Here is a 23562-nt window from a genome sequence, read left to right as displayed (position 1 = left end):
ATAAATGGGTCTCTGGACTGATAGAGCTTTTATAGTTCAAAACCAACATCTTAAAAAAATCAACCTGGTAAAGCAGACCTTAGGCCTTTGGCACTTGTTCATTTGCACACACAAAATTGGTTCTCGGTACATTACCTTGTTCCTTTTTTATATTTAAATGAATTTAGTGCCAGACTGATAGTGCTGGAGACTGAAGCTGTCTGTTCACAGAACAGGTACAGCGCCGGCAACAGCACAAGTTTCAACACACTGACCTTCCAGTGTGCCTCAGCCTCTAAAACTCAGAGGAGAGTTCAGTCTTCAGGACCATCCTGGTGTTGGCTACTCCACTATGACTGCCAAGAGGTTCCCAATTATTGTCCAGGGTTATGTTGTTGGGGTTTTTTTTTGTGAATTTGACACCAAGGAACTGAACCATCACATTGAGTCTTTCAGATGATACATTAAAAATGGAGGTCCTATCTGCACTGTTGGTCCATTAAAGATCCACTGAACTTTTCATAAAAACAGTGGTTGGTTCCAATGGCCTTTGCCAAAATTTGTCGTCTTCCACTTCTCTGCATTGTACTATACTGCTTTCCAGTTCTCCACCTGGCTGCAGCTCTCCGTCACCCAAGGCGCTTCAGTTGTATCTGTATAGTGGTTGTATGTTCACAGTTTTATGTTCAAATAGGCCACAGAAATGCCATTAGCTAGTATGCAATGATTTTCAGTCACTACCAAACAGGGCTAGATTTGAACAAGTGACCGAGACGTAGAAGGTTCTGCATTGAAACCCTGAGCTATCCAATCTCAAAACACGAATTTTCCTTCAGTTTTCCAGGTTAACCAAAAACCAACTCATCCACATGGCCACATCTTTCATTTGAGTTTTGATGCTTTGAGTGACGGCTGCACGAAACCAGCTGTAATTTTTCCATTTTTATTTTTGTGGGGGAGGGAAGAGAGAAGCTGAACTTTTCTCTAAAAGTAAAAAAAAGTCATGCTAAAGTAAAGTTATATTACATCCTGAAAATATGGGTTTGTAGCAGGGAAGCTAATGTATCCTTAGCTCCAGTGGTGTGGATGAGCCATTATGGTAAATTAGCAAGAAAAGAAACCACCTCCACTCTAAAGACCTCTTTATTACCAGATTATATTTAGACAGGTATGTGTCATCTTTGGGTATATGCATAAGCAGAGTCATTTAAGCAGAAATCTCATGAAAACAAATTTATAATGCTGCTGGAGAATAAAAGCCCTGTAGGGATCCCATTTTTATGTAGATGGTATATTGCATTTTATTTGCGGAAGTGACTGCTGGGAGTAAAGCACAGATCTTCAAAAGGAGAGAGGGTGATGCTAATGTGAATCCCACTCTGCATTTTTATATGTATATGGAGGGTGGGAGGAAATGAAAAATATGCAGTTGCATATTGATCTCCTTAGCTCCAAGCGTTGAGATTGTCCCTCAGAGTTGGAATTAAATGGTAATGTCTTTATACTTATGGGGTTCATATACCTGTAAAACTTACAATCTTGCTCCATGATCTATCACTCCTGAATAGATTGATTTGCCATACTTTATAGCTCTGTGCCTGCTATTCTTTCTCTTTCTCAATTTATGTAAATCCATTCAGAACACTTTTATTTTTACTTCTCTGTGGGATTGGGTTCCTCCAGATGAACTCTTAGTACATCTGTGTGCTGAGCTAGGGAGGAACACAGGACCCTTTTCATTCCTGGAACACACTGAAATTCATTACGGATTATTAGATTTTCAGCTGGATTGAGTTGGAATTAGAATTTTTCATAACTCGGAGGCCTTTGAATCCAGGTCACAACTTTCAAAGAATTCCCAGCAGCTTTCCCTTGTGCGCACATGGATAAGAGCCAAGGGACCCAAGATCAAGCCCTCTGTGCGCTTGGATCCTTTTCTCATTTCTACTTGGTTGGCTGCTTAATTGCATGGTATGCAGATTCTACCCATTAGAGCAGTTTCTCCCTTCCTTCCCAGAATCGGTCTTCATCAAAAACTGATGGTTTATCAATTAAATATAGTAACGTGAAGATCTAAGAATTATTAAATAGCTTCTCATAGCAGGAGCGACTAACCCATTCCTTTGACAGAAACTCACTTGTAAAAAATATATATATATAAAAGAGATATCCCAAGAAATATTGGATTGAATCAGTCTAATTTACAAGCCCTTTCTCTTCCAGTCTATTATTCACTACACTAACATCACTTGAGCAAATCAATAAGCGCTTTCATCAGACTGCCCCTACTCCAACACAGAGCAGCAGTCAGTACCGCTATCGATTTCTGTGTGGGGATGAAAAGTGTGGAGCCTTCCCCATCCCTTGTAATTACAGTATTTTACACCCAAATCTGTAGTTTCTGCTTACCGCTAACCGTGGCATTTCTGGTGCAACTGCACTGTCATGTTTATTCAGACTAATGATCTTGCTAGTGTACACACACAGTCCTATTCAGTAGCTAGTATTTTTCCCTTAACATGAAAGAATGAATAAGTATTAAACTAGCATGCCTGCAGAGAGACAGGAGGCAGATTGAAAAAGAAAAGTAACTGCAGTGAAAATTTAGGACAACTGTTACTACTGTAAGCCTCCAAATATACTGTATCTCCTAGCTGGAGTCTTTACAATAATTTTATAATTTATTGTAATGGCATTAATAAGCCCTCAGCAACATCATATATTGTGTGTGTAATAAAAACTGGCACCACCCACAGTAGTTAAATTATTTACCACCACATTTGCAACATTTCCTATTTGAAGCATAGAGAGTAGGTTAAATATCACAATGCTTTGAGATCCTTGCCTGCAAGGCTCTATTGACATTCAAAATATTCCGTGTTATTCATTGTTTTAATAATAGTAATGTCAGTTTCAGAGGAGTATATTATTTGTCATCTTTATGTATTAGAAGGTTAACACATCACATTTGTCCACGTTATCCTGCCAGGCATCTATTACGTAAGTTGCTTCTTGAGAAGGAAGAAAGGTTAACCTAGTATTAATGTCTGCTGTGCTTTCTGTTGCAGCAGTTTCTTGCTGGAACATACATATTCCGCACACGTGCTGCTTGTTCAATGTAATACCCCAGAATCTTCTGACGAAATAAGCATTTGTTTCCCTTTTTGGTTTGTTTTAAAAGGAGGGGTACTGTGAAGAATTGTAGCCCAGAGTAACCTGATGAGAACCTAGAGAACTTCTGAGCAGTTCAGTGTGTGAAGAGTAAGGGAATGTTTTTCAGAATCAAGGAGGGAAGCAAAGTTGTCTCAAGGGAGCTCACAACAGAAGCTAGTGTGTGTGTGTAAAAGAATGAAAGGAAATCCTTTATTAAAAGCATGTGGGGCGAGAAACAACTTTTAATATGTTCAGTCTCTCCGCATACTAATATATCCACCTTGCCAGGCTTGCTGAGCTCTTTCAGGAGGAGTTGCTTTAATTTACAGGATCCTCTCATCCTTTTCTTCCAATCCATTCCTGGGGGGAGGATTTCTATTTGTTATTTGATATAAAATTCATCCAGATCTACAATTCTGTTTGTTTAACCTGCTAATAAACAATGGGTGAGTTTTTCAGAGCACTCTGAGTTTGGACACATCTTCTTACTATTGTTTGTATTACATTAATGCAAAAAGGTCCCAATTCAGAACATGGTTCCTCTGTGCTAGGCTCTGTACAAACACCTAGTGAGAAACAATCCCTGCCTCGAACAGCTTACGATCTCAATAGACAAAAGGCAAAAGGGGAAACAGAGACATGAAGTGACTTGCCCAAGGTCCCACAGCTGGCCAGTGGCAGAGCTGGGGATAGGACCCAGGACTCCTGATTCCCAATTCTGTGCCTCATCTACTAGAGCACTATACCTCTCCATTAATTTTAAGAGAAAATATTCTTTCTAAAACCTTTGGACTGCATTGAAAACGTCAGTTAATATTCAGCATAGAAGCATGCATATATGAAAGAAATCCCAAACACTGTTCCTATATATATTTTTAATCATTGTAAATTCCGTATCTCTTCTCTTCTTTTCTCCTTTATTCTTCCCTCACACCTCCTGCCTAATAATGATGATATCTAATAATAAAAGATCCTCTCCGCTTAGATGAAGAGAGAGACATGTAAACTAATAATAGATGTCTTGTTGATGCAGACCCAGGTAGAGAAACAGCATAACTAGGGCCCTACCAAGTTCACAGTCCATTTTGGTCAATTTCATGGTCATAGGATTTTAAAAATCATAAATGTCATGATTTCAGCGATTTTAATCTGAAATTTCATGGTGTTGAATTGTAGGGGTGCTGACACAAAAAGGAGTTGTGGGAGGAGGTCGCAGGGTTATTGTATGTGTAACTGTCCTTCCTTCTGTGCTGCTGCTGGCGGCGGCGCTGCCTTCAGAGCTGGGCAGCTGGAGAGCAGCAGCTGTTGGCCGGGATCCCAGCTCTGAAGGCAGAGCTGCTGCCAGCAGCAGGGCAGAAGGAAGGATGGCACGGTATGGTATTGCCACCCTTACTTGTGTGCTGCTGCCTGCAGAGCTGGACCCTCAGTCAGCAGCCGCCACTTTCCAGCTGCCCAGCTCTGAAGGCAGCGCAGAAGAAAGGGTGGCAATACCACAGTCCCCCTAACTCCCTTTTGGGTCAGGACCCCTAATTTGAGAAATGCTGGTCTCTCCCCCATGAAATCTGTATAGTATAGGGTAAAAGCACACAAGAGACCAGATTTCATGGTCCATGACACGTTTTTCATGGCAGTGAATTTGGTAGAGCCCTAATAACAACATAATGATAATACATAGTGCTTAGTTCAACCATAGATTTCAAAGCCCCTTACAGAGATGGGTAAGTATCACTATTCCCACTTCACTTGGCTTAGCAAGGCACAGAAAGGTTACATGACTTGCCATGGGTCAAACAGCAAGTCAGTGTCAGAGTCATTCCAGTCTCTTGATTCCCAGCCCCATGCTCAACCCAAAGATTAAACCACAGCAGCAAGACCGAAGGGACATAACTCAGTGAACTCTTGTACTGGAGGAAGCAGTTTGTAGTTGAGTAATTTAAGAAATCTCAAATAAACATAATGTTCAGCCACTAATTCTGAAGTCATTGGAGCTCTTGGAGTAGGAAGTAAGAAAACTAGAATAAAAGAATTATTCTGTGTTTATAGAGCTGTTTAGTCGGGTGCATGTTGCCAAACAGCTGCCTGAATATCCTCCTCCTGTGCCAGGAAGAGCCTCTTCTCCAGCAAGGACGAGCATCTCATTCTCCTCTTTCAAATCCCTCTTCAAATTTCATTTCTTTTGCCGAGCCATCTGCCACTCATCTCTGCTTGGACACTCCCCTTCACCACTTCAGCTCCTGACCACACTATAGTGGCAAAGCAAAGCAAACTCCAAGAATTGTCAGTTTCATATGAAAACTCAAATGATTGCAATCCTAGGCACGTGTGTCTGTGCTCTGCAAACCCAATTTAAAGTGTCTAGGCCTTTGGGATTTTGAGATATGACCCCCAAAATATGTAATAAGAATTAGCCAAAAGGGCAAACCACTTACCTATTAATCTCCTAAATGTCAGAATTGCCTCGGCTAATTCACAGCAAATTTTAGCAAAAAGTTATTCTTCCCTTCCACCCACTTCCCCACACCTACATGTGATGTGTGTACTTAAAAGTGATAGGACCTTTCTAAGGATTTTAATGAAGGGTCAGAAATCTAATTTATAATGAAAACACAGTTGCAGCCATAACTATGGAGTATCATAATCTTCCCTTCACCACCAAGGGGAGAGACACTCACAGTTAAAGCCAGAGTCAACAAATGAGTAAGTAGTAGGAGAAATTCATGAAACCTCAAACCCCATGCTGTTGGCTCACCCCAAAACTTGTCAATAATTAGACCTTCAGAGGAAGATGAACTATCTCTCGGATGTCTGATGTCACATCTGACCTTTGACATCATTAGCGCAGACATAAAAGGCTTTCTATATAACAGCAAGTGTCTTAGTAATAGAAAGAGCCTGGACATATTTCTTATGGTTGGCTTTTAGGAACTCTAGAGACTTTTTTTCACCACAAAAAGAATATGATGCCCTTGTAGAGATCACATCATCCGTTTATGTGCTATTGCTGCTGGGAAGCAGCAGGGAAGGGAAAAGTTTATGAACTGCTATTGTAAGAGAAGCTGCAGATTATTCTTACTATAGGTATTATTTATTCCATAGGAAACCTATGTTAGGAGAGCATTAAGAGAGCACTCAAAGTCAGAATATATTATTACTTTTAAAGATGCCCTCATACCCTTAACTCTGCCCTCTTGTGCATGTGCAGAGCCAGATGTTTATCTCCACTAATGTCTCCATGGTCACTCTAGTGTTACAGAGAGATGGAGACAAGCCCTAAAGGGGGAAGCTGAGGAGTCTCATAATGTGGGAGAATCTCTGTGCTGGTATACAATACTCCCTCCTGTTTTCTCCCCACCCTGACGAAGGGGAAATGATGGGTGTGTGCTGGACTGCAAAGGAGCATAGCTGGATTACGCTAGCTCTAACTGGCATAATGGTCAGAGGGCCTAATAGAGCCATTGCAGCCAGATTGCCCCCCAGGATCAAGAGGACAAAAATCCACCTTTGTCCACCATCCCTCTGAAGTGTACTGAGCAGAGTCCTGGCACACCCAAGAAAGTGGCCCACAGTCTTTTATTACTTGGTCTCGTACCATTTTTCAAATACAGCTTAACATCATACCATTTTTTGAACAACCTTAGATGCAGGTATGCCGTGGCCCCTCTTCTTCCCCGCCTCAGTGCATGAGGGAAGGAGCACACTTTGCAGACAGTTGCAAGGTGCCACACTGGCTATATGACCCTGCAATGGCTGTACTGCATAAAGCCTCAAGGGACCCTGCTAGGACAGTGCAGCTTTGCACTGCAGGATCCCTAGCTGCAGAAATGTGACTCTGAGAGTTTATTGCTCCTGTATTTTATTTCTTAATACAGGATGTGTTTTAGTGTCAAACATTAATTTATGTGCAACCTTAACCATGGCTTTCCAGCCGATTTATAGCAGGGACACCAATCCCTTTTCTAATGCTTTCATTCAGTACCCTTTCTACTAAAGCAAACAGATAAAGGCCAAAAAGAAAAACGGAGAAAACAAAGCAACAGTTTGTTTCTGTGTAGGTATATTACAGCTCTCATCACGCCTTTGATTTCATAGAGAAAGGTTAAAGCTTGATGTAGTAGTGTTTAAGTTTCTAAGAATTCTTTTTAATAGCTTATTTTAATTTGTATATATAATTGCAGATTAATTACTGATTTTAGGAGAATATTTTACTTTTCTGCTTTACCATAACAGAAAATAAAATACAAAATCTGAAAAAGGAAAGAAAATACCCACATCTTCCGTGAGTACGTTGCTTGCATGACCACGCAATTCAGAGTCCCCCTTTTAGAGGAAGACTGAGATCATGGGCAACCCTCCCTTGGTAGAAGAGTCGCTGGCATTACTCCAGCAGAGAATTGTGTTGGCTGGATACGCTTGGGTTATACATGCAGCACTTAAAGGAAGGAAATTTCAAGTGTTCATGCTGCTGCGTCAGTATTAATTCAACCACTTTGCACATTTAATTGTATCCATTAATAGCCAACAGTACTATATTACCACTTATATTTAACCAGGAAAGTAGACCTGCATTCAGACCACACGTGCATGCACGTGTGCAGTGTGGCTGAGTTAACGCTGTTGGGGCACCTTCAGCTTTTGCAGGCTCCTAGTCTTTGAGCACTAGACTTGGTCTGTCACCTCATGTTTGCATTAATGAACAAACTCGCCACAGTCAATGAAGGTTTAGATTGGCATATGGGGCAGAAACAGCATTAGTGGTCTGGGTTCAATCCTACGGCAGTGGGATTGCGATTACTGCAGGGCTGTGTTTATAGTGTTTTGACAGCTCTTCCCGTTGGAATTTAAAAAAAAATGTTTATGGAAGCATTCCTATGGGTTTAAGATTTTACAAAATATAAATTGGCGCTGATAATTTTGGTTGACAGTGTCACTTTAAAGGAAGGAAGGAAGATACTACTGTTGAGCTTGCTGAGCTTGGAAGTAGCAGGGTATCCTTAACTGAAACATCTTTAAAATAAGGGTAAATATGTGTCACTCCAACAGCAACAATGCCACACACCAAAAACCCAAGGGCCTGATTCAGATGCCACTGAAGTCAAAGGAAAGAAAACACTGATTCTGAATCTGAATTTCCTCCAACTTTTCAAAGGAATTTTCTGGGCTGAGACCAAGTGCAGAAAATGTCAGCCCCTCAAAAATTGAGACACACTGGACAAGGAGATTTGAATGAAAGCTGAAAGCAACCTTTATAGTGGGCAATAGCCTACTATACTATATGCATTCCTATGAGAAACCACATAATACATGCTTTCCTGAGTAGTATTCAAAGATTGGAACCAATTTTCATATGTGGGTGCCTTAAGAGAATATCAAATCCTGCCCTTAGACACTGAAATTGGAAGTTATGTATCTACATGCAGAGGTGAAAGTAAGTCGGCATGCCCCGGTACAGCGTACCAGCAAGAGCCGGTGCACCGTACTGGGGCAGCCTGGCTTCCCCAGGGGGCAATTTAAATTGCCTCCAGAGCCCTGCTGCTGGAGCCCTGGGGTAGCGGCTGCAGGGATTTGGCAGCTATTTATAGAGCCTGAGGCTCCCCTGCTTCTACCACCCGGGCCCTTTAAATAGCCACTGGAGCCCCACCGCTTCCGGTGGCTATTTAAAGGGCCAGGGCAGTAGAAGAGGGGAGCCCTGGGCCCTTTAAATAGCCCCTGGAGCCCCGGGCTGCTGCTGCTACCCCAGTGCGGGGGGCACTTACCTTACAGGGTGGGCTGGGGCTGGCTCTGACCCCCTCAACCCTGTCCCTTCTGCCCTAGGTCCCGCCCCTTCTGGGGGCCAGAGCTGGCCCCAGAGTCCCGGTAAGTCACTCGACTTACTTTCACCCCTGCCTACATGCCCATTTTTCGTTACTTAAGTGCTGATTTGAGTGACCATATTTGGACTTCAGTTGTTGTGTTTAAGTACCTTGGTTCGAAAATGTGTCCATTACACCTTCATGATTCAGAATGCATTGACCTATCAGTAATGACATATTACTCCTCCATTTACAATTCTGCATTACTGTGTCAAAGCAGAGAAAGAAAGAGCAGGGATTAAATGCTCACATTTCTCTTCTCCACCCTTGATGAGATTAAAGGGCAGTAACTCTGGAGTCCAGAAAAGGAAATACTGTTACATCAACTTATAAATCCATCTGTTGAGTTCACTGCCACATGAGGGCATTGGAGACAGACAGTGTGGCTGGATTTTTAAATGGACGGCATAACTTTATGACCACAGGTTACATTTGAAGCCTTGTGTGTAAGGTAAAGTACAGAGCTTCTGCAGTTTAAAGATGGCTCATGACAGATTCAGATAGAGTGCATTAAAGTGAACAGATAGATCTTGGATACTTGATTTATTCAGGTTTGTGCTATACAAATTAAAAGTGCCGATCATAAGCTCTGGGTGACCATGAGAACTCTTAAAATACATCTCATAAAAAAAGGGACCCTAGCAATTACCTGCAGACAGAATTATCCTGGCAGCAGCATAAATATAACAAATATTTAATAAGACCCATTAACAAAATCACCAAGGAGTGCTCCCCCAACCACTCCCCAGCCTCACCCAACTCCCTGCGGGGAAGGGAGAAAAGATGGGCCTTGCAATATTCCCTGGAAGTTAAAAATTCTATTATGGACCAAACAGTGAAGAAAGTTCCAAAGGTGCTCCCAGCAGTCTTACTTGTTTTATACCATGGGGAGAGAGGCCGTCTCCTAGATAGGTAATGTCTCAAGTAGTTTTCGGGTGGCATAGATAAAAATCTACAGCTCAGAATCAATCCCTGAACCAGTAGACAGCTAGTGCAGTTCATACAGCATACGTTAGGGCAGGGGGTCCTCTTTTTGTTTTGTGTTTGTACAGAGACTGGCACAGTGGGGTCCTGACCCATGACGGGGGCTCCCAGGTGGTACTGCAATGCAAATAAATAATAATAATAATTAATTAATATTTAATAATAGAGCAAAAGTTAATATGCTTGCAAAGAGATATCTATTTAGCAAGTGGGCTGCTGAGTTTTGCACCAGCTGTAGTTTCCAAATGGTCTTAAACTATAGCTCCATGTAGACTGCAGTAGTTTAATCTTGACGTGACAAAGGATGTAACATGATGTAGTAGTATATAAGTCCACATCCCAGTAATGATTAGTGTAGACCAAAAATTCAGAAATGCTAGGTTGGCTACTATGGACATCTCTGGAAATTTTGAAAAAGGATGAGTGTCATAACTTTTTGCATAATTAGCTTTCAAACTGATGAATGTTTCCATTCCCCAAATAACCCATCTCTTAATAATAATAGTAATTAATAATTAATTTAAAAAAAGCCAAAGTATCTTTTGCATGGAGTGGACTTTTCTTCTCCTCTGCAGGTAAATTATTTTAGGGGACTTTTTGCCACATGAAGAGAAATTCTCTCTCTGCTTATTAATTCTACTACCTTCCCACAAAGTCAGGCTGCCAGGGTACCACACGTCCAGAAATTTTGTCAACTTAGTTACACCTTGGTGTCATTTACCTATTACTTTGGCATGAATCTACTTCCTGGAGGTCAGAGCAGGAGAAAGGGAGTCAGGATACTTGGGTTCTATTTCTGACTTTTGGAGCATATCTACATTACCAATTGCACTGATTTAATTAAATCAGTTTCTAAATCTATTTAGTTAAATCTGCGCAACCCCTTACATCGGTTTCAGAATGACTGATATTGAAATTTAATTAGTCTCAGTGGATATAAGGCAGTCAAAGGTCTTTCTACGCACAAAAGTTAACTAGACCAGTACAACCCCCTAGTGGATTATATCAGTATAAAGGATGTTTATATCAGTATTGCTATTCCTGTAGGGGAAAGGAAATAAATTATTATGGTATAAGGCACCTTTATAACTGTTTCAGGTTTAAAAAAAAAAAAAAAGCTCACCCTTCATCACTTCCACTAAAATAGATCTACTGGTACAAAAACTGGGGGTGGAGCAGGCTGCAAACTCAGGGGAGTTGCACCAATTTAATTAAATCAATTTAGAAATGAATTTAGTTGCATTAGTGCAATTTCAGTGTGTAGACATGGCCTCTGACTGACTCACCGTGTGTGACTTTGGGCTAGTCAATTAATCTCTCTGTGTTACTATTTTCTGTATGTAAAATGGGAATAATAAATACCTCACTTTGCAAAGCATCTGAGATCTTCAGATGGAAGGCCCTATGTAAGTGTAAGGTACAATTATTCATATTTTTATTCTTCCAGCAGTAACGCACACAAGAGGTAAACAACAAAGCACCAAGAGAACCTTTGGAAATGTTACATTTTATAACAAGCCATGTGAAGAGGCTTAAGTTACTTTCCTCAAAGCAAGTTACTGACTGTGAAACCAGCTGTTCAATGCATGAGTCAGCAGCACCAGCAGGAGAGTCAAAGCCTGTTAACAGCACCTTTCTTAGTTCCCCTCATTTACAATTTTCATAATACCAGTAGAAGTCCCTTAGGTACTTGGCAAACAGCACTACTGATACAACCGGTTGGGGGTGGGGGGATATTATTTTGCATAGCACTCTCTCTGAAGATGGGAGGGAAGCCATTTTTCATTATCACAGGTACTAATCTCAGCGGGTTTGCCTCATTATCTGAAGAGAATGTCCTTGCTCGTTGTCTGAGAGTGGGATCAGATGGGCCAACATGAAAACCAACAGTCTAAAGAGATACCCATGTTGTCATTCTGGGAGGGTGGCAATAATCTGATATCCCCCACTGCCACCGTCATCAGAGTGTGTCCTCGAGCCTTCTGCTTCTCTCTGCCATTTGAATTCTCTCCCTTTTTTAAAAGTGAACGGAAAAGCTCTTTTTTTTTAAAGCTGTTTAAAAGTGCAGTTTTACTTTGAATCGTGACTCTGTAAAAATGGCACGGGAGGGCTCCATGCTTATTATCTCTCAACGATTTCCAAACCAGCTATGCTCAATTGTTCTGCAAAATTCAACCTGCACTCTGAAAGTCAAGCCTGGAATAAACGTCATAAACAAGAATGAAAATTCTGCAGGCCTAAATTATGCCTTCACTGGCACCTGTGCAAGCCAATGTGGGTGTGCACAGATGCAGCTGATGGGAGTGTAGTAACCAGTTCAGTCGCTGATGCACAGGAGGGAATAGAATCCAGCTGCTTTGTCTTCGCTGCATTGGCTTTGAAAGGCTAGCAGGCCTAGCAAGTAGTAAAGCTTAATTTTTTCCATTTAAGTAAATAGATAGGACTTTCAATACTCCCATAAAGCAGATCTTCTGGATAAGAGGATGCCAGTATTATGTAGCTGCCTTTTCATAAAAGTTCTACTGTTTTAAATTAATCAGTAGCAGAGTGTGTATAGAGTTAGAAGTTGCAAATACATATTTTTAACAAATAGAAATCTATGGTGTAGTCACATCAGGATAAATTTGACCCAGAATATTTAAAATCATCTCTGTGCTTACTTACCCACGAAGACATGAATTCAGGTTGCTGTGTTTCCCCAACCACAGATGATGCTATCAGGAACACCTAGAATAGTGCAAGTTCTGCAGCTATTTGATCTCTTTTGCGTGGTAGTTACTATATCTCATCAACCATAGTAAGGGTAACACAGGACCCTGAACTCAAAACTTGCCAGGTTAAAACAAAACGAAAAACAGCTGCTCAGTTCCCCTTTAATGCGACATCATTTTTTTGGCTTTCAGGGAATTTTCCTGTTATAGCTCCATCTATTGGCTGGATTCCAGAAGGCATCTTTGTCTCCAGCAGGGAGGACATCTAAGACCGAATTCTTCTCTCACTGAGTTTAATAAATCCCGAGCAATTCCACTGATGTTACACCAGTGTCATTGAGAGCAAATTCAGTTCTGTATCACCTCCCCACAATAGACCAAGATGTCTTCAGGTTTCCACCAAATCCCTGAAATTTACATATTGCATGGTGACACTGGTGCAGCTTCAAACACGAGCATGAACTGATGGTTTCCCAACCAGGGACTGACTAACTGTGCTCTCACTGCCCCAGACTTTCAGCAGTTGCTTGCCTGACTTCTCTCCTTAAGAAGAGCTCTTTGGAAGCTCAAAAGTTTGTCTCTCTCACCAACAGAAGTTGGTTCAATACAAGATATTAACTCACCCACCTTGTCTCTCTTCTCTCCTTACATTCTTTTCATGTCCTAAACTCCAGTGTTCTGAGTTCACTAGTACGGGAGAGAAACAATTATTACTAAAGATCAAGCACGCATGTTAAAAATGCAAACAGGCAAACCTGCCTCAAGGAATCATACAAATGCGTGAGGAATGTAATATTTATAAAAGTAAGCACAAGCCTGGAATCATTGCTGGGAAGTAAAGCATAATGCTGTCCCATGGCGCTGCAGCAAAGCACTTCTGTCATAAAGAATACCTCTGCTTGCCTCTAGTGTTTCAGTTAATTACATCGTTATGGGACAGGTAGTTAGCTTTCATAAACACTTGGTATTTTTATAGTATGGCTTTAAAAGTGTCACAGCCTGAGCACAGGAAAGGGAGTCAGGCCCTCTGGAGTTCTCACTTCAGCTCTGACAATGATTCCCTCTGTTGCCTGGGGCATGTCATTTACCTCTCCAGACATGATTGACTTCCATGGGAGCAGTCTTGGACCCTCTGACGCATTTTCTGCACTGGTAAAAAGGGAATAAAATAAATGCCTACTTCATAGGGTTATGACGCAAACCAGCTAGAGCAACTGGAAGAGAAAAAGTGCTACTATATTATTGTAGGAGCTGGAAAGGGAATAAAAGAAAGAAAGAGATACTGTTACTGTTGATCTGTTTTGGAATAAAACTGAATTATGTTACGATTTTATCAATATTACACTATGCCTTCAAAGATTTAAAATAAATAACTTTCTGACCCCAGGTCCTCTATTGATTTTATAATGATTTCAAATCGAACACATTCAGTTTCCAGTTCAATTTGCTTGCACCCTGTGGAATTCCTATTGGATTCCTATTAGAGATAGGATAAAATAATTCCAAGGAAATCCAGAAAGAGGGTTTTCTGTATGGGCTTTGCCCAGCAAATGGGTATTTAACCTCTGACCAATGACGACAAGTCTCCTTTAGCTCTATTAGACCAACAGCAAGCCACTATAATTAAATAAAAAACCTGTTTAGAGCCTGACTGAAAATGTCCTGGGAATTAAACCATATGGCAGGGGTAGGGAAAAAAGACTTTCCATATGCTAATGATGCTTGATGTCTGAAATAAATTAGATCCATTAGAGTTTATGCTCAATAAAAGAAAGACTTTAAGCACTCCAAAGTTAGTGACTCGAGACCGATTTTGGCTCTGAAATTCAATCTGCCTACTTATTAATTCTTAGTGAGGCTCTGGAGCAGACAGGAGATACAAAATCATAATTCTGTGCTGAATCAGAATTGTAAAGTACCATGGATTTCTTTTCCTTCTTCTTTTTTTTTTTTTAATTAAACCATTTTTCATGCTTTCCTTTTTTTGGTTCCCTTCATTAATTTAATTTTGTTCCCATTTTTGTTTAATTTCTTTCTTTTTAAGGTTTCATTTATCCTATTTCAACTGAACAGAGAACCCAGAATGAATATGGATTTTCTTGTAAGTTTAATGTTTGATTTTATGTTTCTGGTTACTGATGAGATGCTGTTATTTGGTTCAAGGTTTACTTGTAGCCCCGATACATGTGCATCGGGAAAGAGGGGCCTAATGTACAGCGTGAGTTGCATCCTGCTTGCTTACTGGGAGGGAAGGAGTGGCAGTGTTATAATTGCCAATAAACTCACGTGAGAGAAATAAAGTCGGTGAGTTCATATCTTTTATTGGACCAACTTCTGTGGGTGGAAGAGACAAGGTTTCCAGCTACACAGAACTCTTCTTCAGACTTCAAGTCTATTTAGCTTGAAAGCTTGTCTCTTCCACCAACAGACAATGGTCCAATAGAAGATATTACCTCACCCACCTTGTCTCTCTCATATCCTAGGACTGACATGACTACAACAACATTGCAGTCGGCTCGTGTGGCATGATGACTGTCGTCATTAATAGATGGATAAAGGAAAGGGGATTAACTGGTGCTTGAAAGCCAGAAATGAAAGGGAGAAGCCTATTCATATCTAAGGAGGAGTAGGAAACTGTCAAATATGAAATTATTATAAATGTTTGGTTAAAAAGAGAGAGAGAATATGGAGGAGATATAGCATCTTCAGGCTGGAACTCAGAATTCTGCTTCCTGAGAACCTGTTGATGGACAAAAGTGGGTTGCATTTTGAACAATGGAGATTTTAAGAATACATAATAGCTAAGAGCAGATAGTTTAATGAGTCCCTTTCAACATCTGCCATATCTCACCTGCAAGGGAGACTGGCTTACACCTTGGGAAAGCAGAGAACAAAAAAATTCTTTCACATGCTCTAAATTAAACCAAAATGGTGCACGAGAAAGATTTGATCTGTTTGCAGTTTCTTCGCTCTGTATGCTTCCTCTAACAGTGGAATATTTCGCGACACACACAATACATCAATTTTTGATCATGTATTCAGGCCTTTTGGAAACATATCTGGTAGAAAGTGGTGCTAGGTATTACCCTGGGATTAGCTCCAAAGTTATGGTAGAAACAGATAGCAAAAATCTCATGGGCAGGCCTTGTTCCCAAAGGAGACCTACAGTGAATTTGGCTGCCTTTTGTAAATTACGGTATTCCTCGTTGAATTTTGCTTTCAGTAAACGGTGCTTGCTTCAGCATTTGTCCAAGCGTTTGTCTCATTCCACTAATGAGATCTCAGCATTTGTTTTGCTCTGTTTTTGCAGGATTTTTGTCTCAAATGGGGTGTAGGGGGAGGTAGGACATGCTCTGGAAAGAAACTAATGACTTGGAATATTACACTTAGAAGAATATTCTAACTCAGTACACACACATTATCAGGACATGTCAGGCGTGTCCACAAAAAGTGGCCTTTTATTTTTAAAGTAAGACATGAAGTAAAAAACCTTTTTGTTATCCAATGTACCACTAAATTAACATTGAATTTTTCACCAGGAATTGCTATGGTGTTATAGCCCGTTTAGCTAAATTTGCTTTATAAGTCTAGTTATAAATGGTTTGTTATGCTGCCTAGTTACTAGATAGATAGCTATATAAAGCATGAGAAAATAGCTAAGAAAAATCTAGGATAATTTTTCCACTGAAAGGGAACAGCCCTGTTATACAGCTTTGGAGGTGGATTTTCAGTTAAGCTATAAAAAAGGTAACAAATGTCTGAAGGAAATGACAGTGATATGGATGTATATTATTGGAAATTCCTGTGACCAGATACCGCTGAACAATGTTTCATCCTTTTGTCCCTCCAGCTGCTCCTGACTCAGATGACGTAGCTCTCTACGTTGGCATTGTGATAGCTGTAATCGTGTGCCTGGCTATTTCAGTGATTGTGGCACTGTTTGTGTACCGGAAGAACCACCGTGACTTTGAGTCAGATATTATAGACTCCTCAGCACTAAATGGCGGATTCCAACCCGTTAACATCAAGGCTGCAAGACAAGGTTAGTTGTCATTTCATTTCACGTAGATCAATTCAGGCAGATGCCGTAAGGAAATGGTCTTCAGGGTTGTATGAATTATATTTGCTAGATGCTAGTTGTCCCTTCATAGAAAAAAGAAAGGTTATGCTCATTTGTTTCTTATAGTCAAGTGCTAAAACTTACGCTGGGATTTTTCAGACCTACTCTAGAGCATGAAACAAAGGAGTATAAACTTCAGGAGAAAAAGAGTGAGAGAGACACACAGAGACACGAAGAAATAAGGGTTTGTATATAAGTCAGTGACAAATACATCATTGGCTACAACAGAAACAGGATTCACTCTACCATGTCTTAGAATAATACTCTACTAAAGTAATTCCATCACATTATATTTCCCATTTTACTGTCTGATAATCATATTTACTGTGACCTCTCTGACTGCATGGAGAGAGGTGTGAGAGGTATTTACTACTCAGAGATGAAACATTGCTCTGTGTAAACAAGGCGCAAGGTTCAGTGGGTGGAAAACATAATATAATGGTCAAAATGTCTGTCACCAGTTAATAATAGCATAATTATTTGCAGACATCATCGGACAGGAAATGAACACACACAAAGCCAAGACTGGCTCTTGGAAGCTACACATTATTTGGGCTGAAACTTCTGGCTTTTGATGTCATTCTTTGTGTATTAAAGTTACATCAAGAAAAAAGTAAAACCGGCTAGTAGAGTTGTAAAAATGGAACATTAGCAGGAGCAGCACTTCCTTTGCCAAGGATTTGTTTAAAGCTAAGCTGTAGAAGGCACTGTACAACATACCACTGGTGACAATCCTGCATTGGCTATGGGTGACGAGGAAGATGACCCCATCGGTCTTTTCTATCTCTTCTTTCTATCATTCTGTCTTTGGACTAGTTGAATAAATAGGTTAATGATTCTCATACTTAGCATTTATGGAAGGACCATTAATTAATACAACTGGTTTTGTCATAGTGAGTCTTTTGTACTGAAGCCTGGCGTGTCATATTTGAAGTCAGAGTGCAGACTGGAAAAGAATACATGTTAAAAATCCTTGGAGTAGGGTTGCACTTCAGGTTTGTGCAGCAATTAGATTCTATAGCGATAGGGCCTATGTAAACCCCTGGAGACGTGTGGATGGATACAAAAGGAGAAGAATGTCAGTCCGTTAGGGCTTTGCTCATCATTCCCTTCAGTATGAAGACACGAATAGAATGGAACCACTAAATCTTCACGCAGAAGGAAGTCCTCAGCGATGGGGATACAGCCGTGGGTAACACTGTGTTGTTTTTTCTCATTTCTAACACAGATCTCCTGGCAGTGCCACCAGACCTCACATCTGCTGCAGCCATGTACAGAGGTCCTGTCTACGCCTTGCATGATGTCTCTGATAAAATCCCAATGACCAACTCTCCAATCCTTGATCCACTGCCCAACCTGAAGATCAAGGTCTATAGTACCTCGAGTGCAGTCACTCCCCAGGACGACCTGTCTGACTTCTCATCCAAGTTATCCCCACAGGTAACTCAGTCTCTGCTGGAAAACGAGACCCTGAATGTGAAGAACCAGAGTCTTGCTCGGCAAACAGACCCATCATGCACTGCTTTTGGCACCTTCAACTCCCTTGGGGGTCACCTGATTATTCCCAGTTCAGGTAAGTACTGCACATATCAGCTTCAGAGGTACCGAGTGAGATTTCAAAAGTGGTGGTGGTTTGGTGGTTTTAAGCAATGCCTTCTATCTGTTCTTTTCGGCAGAAAAAACAAGGTCACTGCTTGGAATCTGCCTTTTTTGTGTTTAGCTCAAACAGCATTTTTTTTTCCATTCAGGTTTAACTCAGCTATTTCACGTATCCTTTCCCAAAAGTCCTGGTCTTCTTTAACAACAAATCAGAAGACTGTGACCACTTCCTTCCTTAGACCTCAGAACTTCCCTGTGTGAAGTGGGATTCAGCATCCTTGACCTTTTCCTTTCATATAGATCCGCCCAAAAATCCAAACAACCCAACTTCAAGCCAGAAAGACTCACTTTTGTTATCGTACATAAAAAGGACAAATTAATTAGAAAACAAATCAGTTGTTCCAGTTCCAGTGTACTGCAGACCGTGCAATGCTGAATCAAGACAGCAGAATACTAATTTTCTGCAGGTGATTGAATAGTTTGCCTAACAGAGATTACATGGCAAAGGAAACCTGGACATTAAGTGTGTCTTTTTCATATTTCTTTCTTAGAAGCTTTTCAGGAACTGCACAAGTTAGTAAAGGGGGAAAAAAACTAAGTTATGTTTACAGCTTGGAAAATGGCTATGCTGTTATTTAGCTGGATAGCAGGACTCCAGTTAACCAAAATTTTCAGTTAATCCAGCTTCAGTGTGATGGGCTATTCAGAGAAGTGGGCTGGGGGTGGATATTCAAATCTGGTAGAATACCAAATCTTCACCACATTCAGGGCCAGCTTCTTAAGTGCTCAGCACCTGCAACCAGGACCAGATTTAAAAGAAACAAACAAAAAACACAACTGCATTCCTATTTAGATACCAAATGAAATGGTTAGATTTCCAAAACCCCTTAGCCTCTGGTGATCCCTATTCTTCTTACTGGATGCTGAATGCTTTTGAAAATCAAATGTGTTTCATTTAGGGGCCTAAATGGGTGCTGAGCTGTTCTGGAGAAAAACAAAATCTGGCCTGATTGTGGTTTGCTGAGCTCTGCTCAAAATCTAGTCTATAGTGCTGTAGACCTGAAGTTCAGGCTCTTCTAGTTTAGAGGCCAATTTGTTCTCAGGTTACTTTACACTGTGCTTTCCACATGTGCTCCAAAGTCTGTTAGACATATATAATTTAATTCACATATTAATTTCAGTTTGTAGGTGAAGAAGTACATATCTATTGCTAGGGGCACTTTAAAAATAATTAAAACAAACAGGAACAAATATGACAGGTTTCAGAGGAACAGCCGTGTTAGTCTGTATTCGCAAAAAGAAAAAAGAAAAGGAGTACTTGTGGCACCTTAGAGACTCAAATAAATTGGTTAGTCTCTAAGGTGCCACAAGTACTCCTTTTCTTTTTTCTTTTTAGGAACAAATATATCCATCAGCTCTAACCCAATACGGTGGGCTTCCAGTAATATTTACCTACCAATTAACAGTCAAAAGTCCCTATAATCCCTCCCTGCACATCTGAGGAAATACATGGGTGAGGCAGCATGCCCAGAAGCTTAATGTACCTGGGCTGTGACAGACCCACAGGGAAACAAGTTCCGAAGTCAAAAGCATTCATGAAAAACAGCCTGCCAGCTGTACCTTCCCTTTTAAAACAGTGGGGAGGGACTCCAGCTCAAACACATCCACTGGTCACAAGAGTGGATGTACTGCATAGAGAGAGAGGTGGTTTCATGTAGCCAGGCCCCAAACTATTCATATATTGATTAGGACTGTCCGGTAAATCATTTTGTAAGGCCATTTCCTCTCTCTCTTTCTCTCTCTCACTCTCACTCTGACACTCACTCTCACACTGACACTCCCTCTCACACTAATATCCTTGTGAATATTCTGTTAATAGGTTTGCTTCAGCTGTCCAGTTATAATTTTATGCAGGAGAAACTAAAATCCCTACCATAGATTACTGATCTCTCCAGTTCAGCAATGGCAGCTGGTCCAGAATTGCCCGGCTGCGTGGACTACTGAGTACTTGTGCCTCGTGGTAAAAAGAACTGTCCATTTTCTGGGGAGCCAGTCACTACATCTGTGAAACTGCCATCACGAAGGCACAATGCACTGCAATCAAACACATCATTAATTGCCACTAACTTGTGTTCAGTGCAGGGCAGACTTGACCGGCCAAGACTGGGTATTGGAATCTGGACCACTCTTTATGAATGGGCATATAAGGGATGTCAAGTATCCCCATTTTGTCCTAACTATTGAGTAATTAGAAGTTAAGTACCTCTAAACACTGGATGCTGACCACATGACCAGCTCCTCTCAGAAAGAAATGGCTCTTGTTGTTTCCTGGGCCAGTACTCTGCTGTTTTGGGGTTTTGTTGTTTTTTGTTAAAAAAGAAATGCCTGGGGAGAGATTTTCCATTGCAGCTGTTTGAAATTTTAGACAGAATTGTTGGTTTTCCCCCCATTTTACAAAGTAGGCAACAGAGTAGCCATCTGTTTGTTCCTTAAATAAAACAAAGGGGGAGGGGAAATATCCAGTTCTCCACTCCAGTAATTCAAAACAAACACATGGGAGGAACCGGTAACCAATCAAGTGACAGATACAGAAGCCAGGGCGACAGTAAATATTACCTTATTTCTTCGGGGTTGATTGGGAATCTGGTATGTAGGGCTTCATCATCAAATCTCCTGTCATTCTTCGTCAGAGACCTGGTTGCCTCTCTTTCTCCACTTCCTTTTATTTGTGTCTCTTCTGTTTTACAGGCGTAAGTTTGCTGATCCCTGCCGGGGCTGTTCCCCCGGGAAGAGTCTATGAAATGTATTTGACAGTTCACAGGAAGGAGAACATGAGGTAAAAGACTCTACTTGCAGTTCATTTGCTTGAGCACTAATTACGGAGAACAGGACTGAGAAAATATACTAACTACGATCTCTGATCAGCAGATATTTATGCAAAGCCAATTGTGTTGAGGCTGCTTATTGGTTTTAAAGCAGACACAGGTGAGAGCTGAGGATAACCCGGCCACAGAACCAGCTCTGATATTTGCTTTTTATAGGTTCTGTAAAAAGCTTTCAAGCTTAGGGGAGGCAGAATCCAAGTTAGAAGTGAGAATAATGAATAGCAAGAATTAAGTGCAGCAGGAAGAGAGTGTGGTAACCTTCTGCAAAGGGCCTTTGCACAGTTGAATAGAGGAGGGAAAAGGGCTGCATGCTCCATGCTGCCCTGGGACCACAAATCCCAGTGGAGGAAGCAGTGGTTGGGAAAGGATAAGAGGGTACATTGGGTCATCCATAGGGATGCTATAGCCTGTGCATTGCCTCCTGTGCCCACCAGAGAGCACCGTTTTGAGGCATGGCTTGGGTCACTGCAGCTCCATGCTACCCACTATTCAGAGCTGAGGCTACATATCACAATTAGCACAGGCTTGCCAACCTTGTGTGCCTGTGCAACTGTCCAGGTTCAAGCTACTTCGTCAGCATACCACCTCTCTAGAATTCCCTGCCACTTTCCCAGCCAAATGGGAGGCACTTTCCAGCTGAGCTTCATACACCCCTCACCAGGCCCATGCCTTCCTCTTCAGAAGACCGATTCTAAAGAGGGCCAGCACTGGAAGAAATTCCTTCCCTCCGTGGCTCCCAGCTTGTTTGCAGTCTTGACACAAGCCTCTGAAACCAGATGTGAAGCTGAGGGGAGGACATGCTAAGTGTTAAGCCAGGATTAGGATGCAGCCCTCTGATAGCCTATTCAATTGATTAATTATTATCATCACCATCAAATTTCTACCAAGCTATCATTTTATGAAATAAGAGCCCATTTTAATACAGGAAAATGAAAAGTACTTGCTAGTTAACTCACTAAAATATGATTCAGAATGTGGACAGAGTCTGAGGTCAGGTAAAATTTTCAGAAGCACCTTAGTAATTAAAGGAGACTAAACCCCATTTTCAAAAGGGAGTTAAGCACTTTGGAACCTAAGGGAGAGACTTTCAAAGGCCCAGATGGTATTTAGGCACATACAATTTTGTGCCTAAGTGTTGTTTGTGACTTTGAAGCGCTCCCCTTAAGTCTTGTGAAAGACAATGAGACTTAGGTTTATAAGTGCCCAAGTCACCTAGGGATAGATTTACAAAGGTGTTTAGGTGTCAAAAGATGCAGGTAGGTACCTAGTGGGATTTTCAAAAGCACCTAAGCAAGTGCAGTGTACCTTCATAGTCACTTTTTTTCAATCCCACTGGGCTCCTCTCAGCATCTTTAAGGTGCCTAAATAGCTTTGTAAATGAGGCTCCTGGGCATTTTTGAAAGTTTTACCCATAATACCTAAAACAATGAGGAGTCCTTGTGGCACCTTAGAGACTAACAAATTTATTTGGACATAAGCTTTCATGGACTAAAACCCACTTCATCAGATGCATGGAATGGAAAATACAGTAGCAGGTATATATACACAGTACATGAAAAGATGGGAGTTGCCTTACCAAGTGGGGGGTCAGTGCTAACAAGACAATTCAATTAACAGTAGAATACCAAGAGAGGAAAAATCACCTTTGTAGTGGTAATGAGGGTGGCACATTTCAAACAGTTGACAAGAAGGTGTGAGTAACAGTAGGGGGAAATGAGTATGGGGAAATTAGTTTTTGTAATGACCATCCACTCCCATTTTTTATTCAGGCCTAATTTGATGGTGTCCAGTTTGCAAATGAATTCCAGGTCTGCAATTTCACATTGGAGTCTGTTTCTGAAGTTTTTTTGTTGAAGAATTGCCACTTTTAAGTCTGTTATTGAGTGACCAGGGAGACTGAAGTGTTCTCCTACTGGTTTTTGAACGTTATAATTCCTGATGTCAGATTTGTGTCCATTTATTCTTTTGCGTAGAGACTGTCCAGTTTGGCCAATGTACATGGCAGAGTGGCCTTGCTGGTACATATCACATTGGGAGATGTGTAGGTGAACGAGCTCCTGATAGTGTGGCTGATGTGGTTACGTCCTATGATGGTGTCCCTTGAATAGATATGTGGACAGAGTTGGCACCGGGGTTTGTTGCAGGGTTTGGTTCCTGGGTTAGTGTTTTTGTCGTGTGGTGTGTAGTTGCTGGTGAGTATTTGCTTCAGGTTGTGGGGCTGTCTGGAAGCAAGGACTGGCCTGTCTGATACTGACTAACCGAGCTACCACTCTGAAACCTGT

At 41.1% G+C, this 23562-nt stretch overlaps 1 protein-coding gene across 4 annotated transcripts in view; it reads left to right on the top strand.

Moving 5' to 3' along the window:
* UNC5C (unc-5 netrin receptor C) overlaps positions 1 to 23562 on the top strand; it is a 349485-nt gene that overhangs the window by 283514 nt on the left and 42409 nt on the right. For 2 of the 4 annotated variants that reach the window (XR_012668038.1, XM_075127533.1), the window contains exons 8-12: positions 11413 to 11430; positions 14721 to 14777; positions 16527 to 16718; positions 18025 to 18369; positions 21144 to 21231. Coding sequence is in view for 3 of the 4 variants with exons in the window: in XM_075127533.1 (XP_074983634.1) it covers positions 11413 to 11430; positions 14721 to 14777; positions 16527 to 16718; positions 18025 to 18369; positions 21144 to 21231 (700 nt within the window). In the remaining variant the exon portion in view is untranslated. The remainder of the gene's footprint in view (positions 1 to 11412; positions 11431 to 14720; positions 14778 to 16526; positions 16719 to 18024; positions 18370 to 21143; positions 21232 to 23562) is intronic. The other 2 variants (XM_048847236.2, XM_048847237.2) reach the window with 2 other exon arrangements.

The sequence above is a fragment of the Caretta caretta genome, chromosome 4 (assembly GCF_965140235.1).
Source record: "Caretta caretta isolate rCarCar2 chromosome 4, rCarCar1.hap1, whole genome shotgun sequence".
Classification (NCBI taxonomy): Eukaryota; Metazoa; Chordata; order Testudines; family Cheloniidae; genus Caretta; species Caretta caretta.
This window is presented reverse-complemented; position numbering and strand designations above follow the sequence as displayed.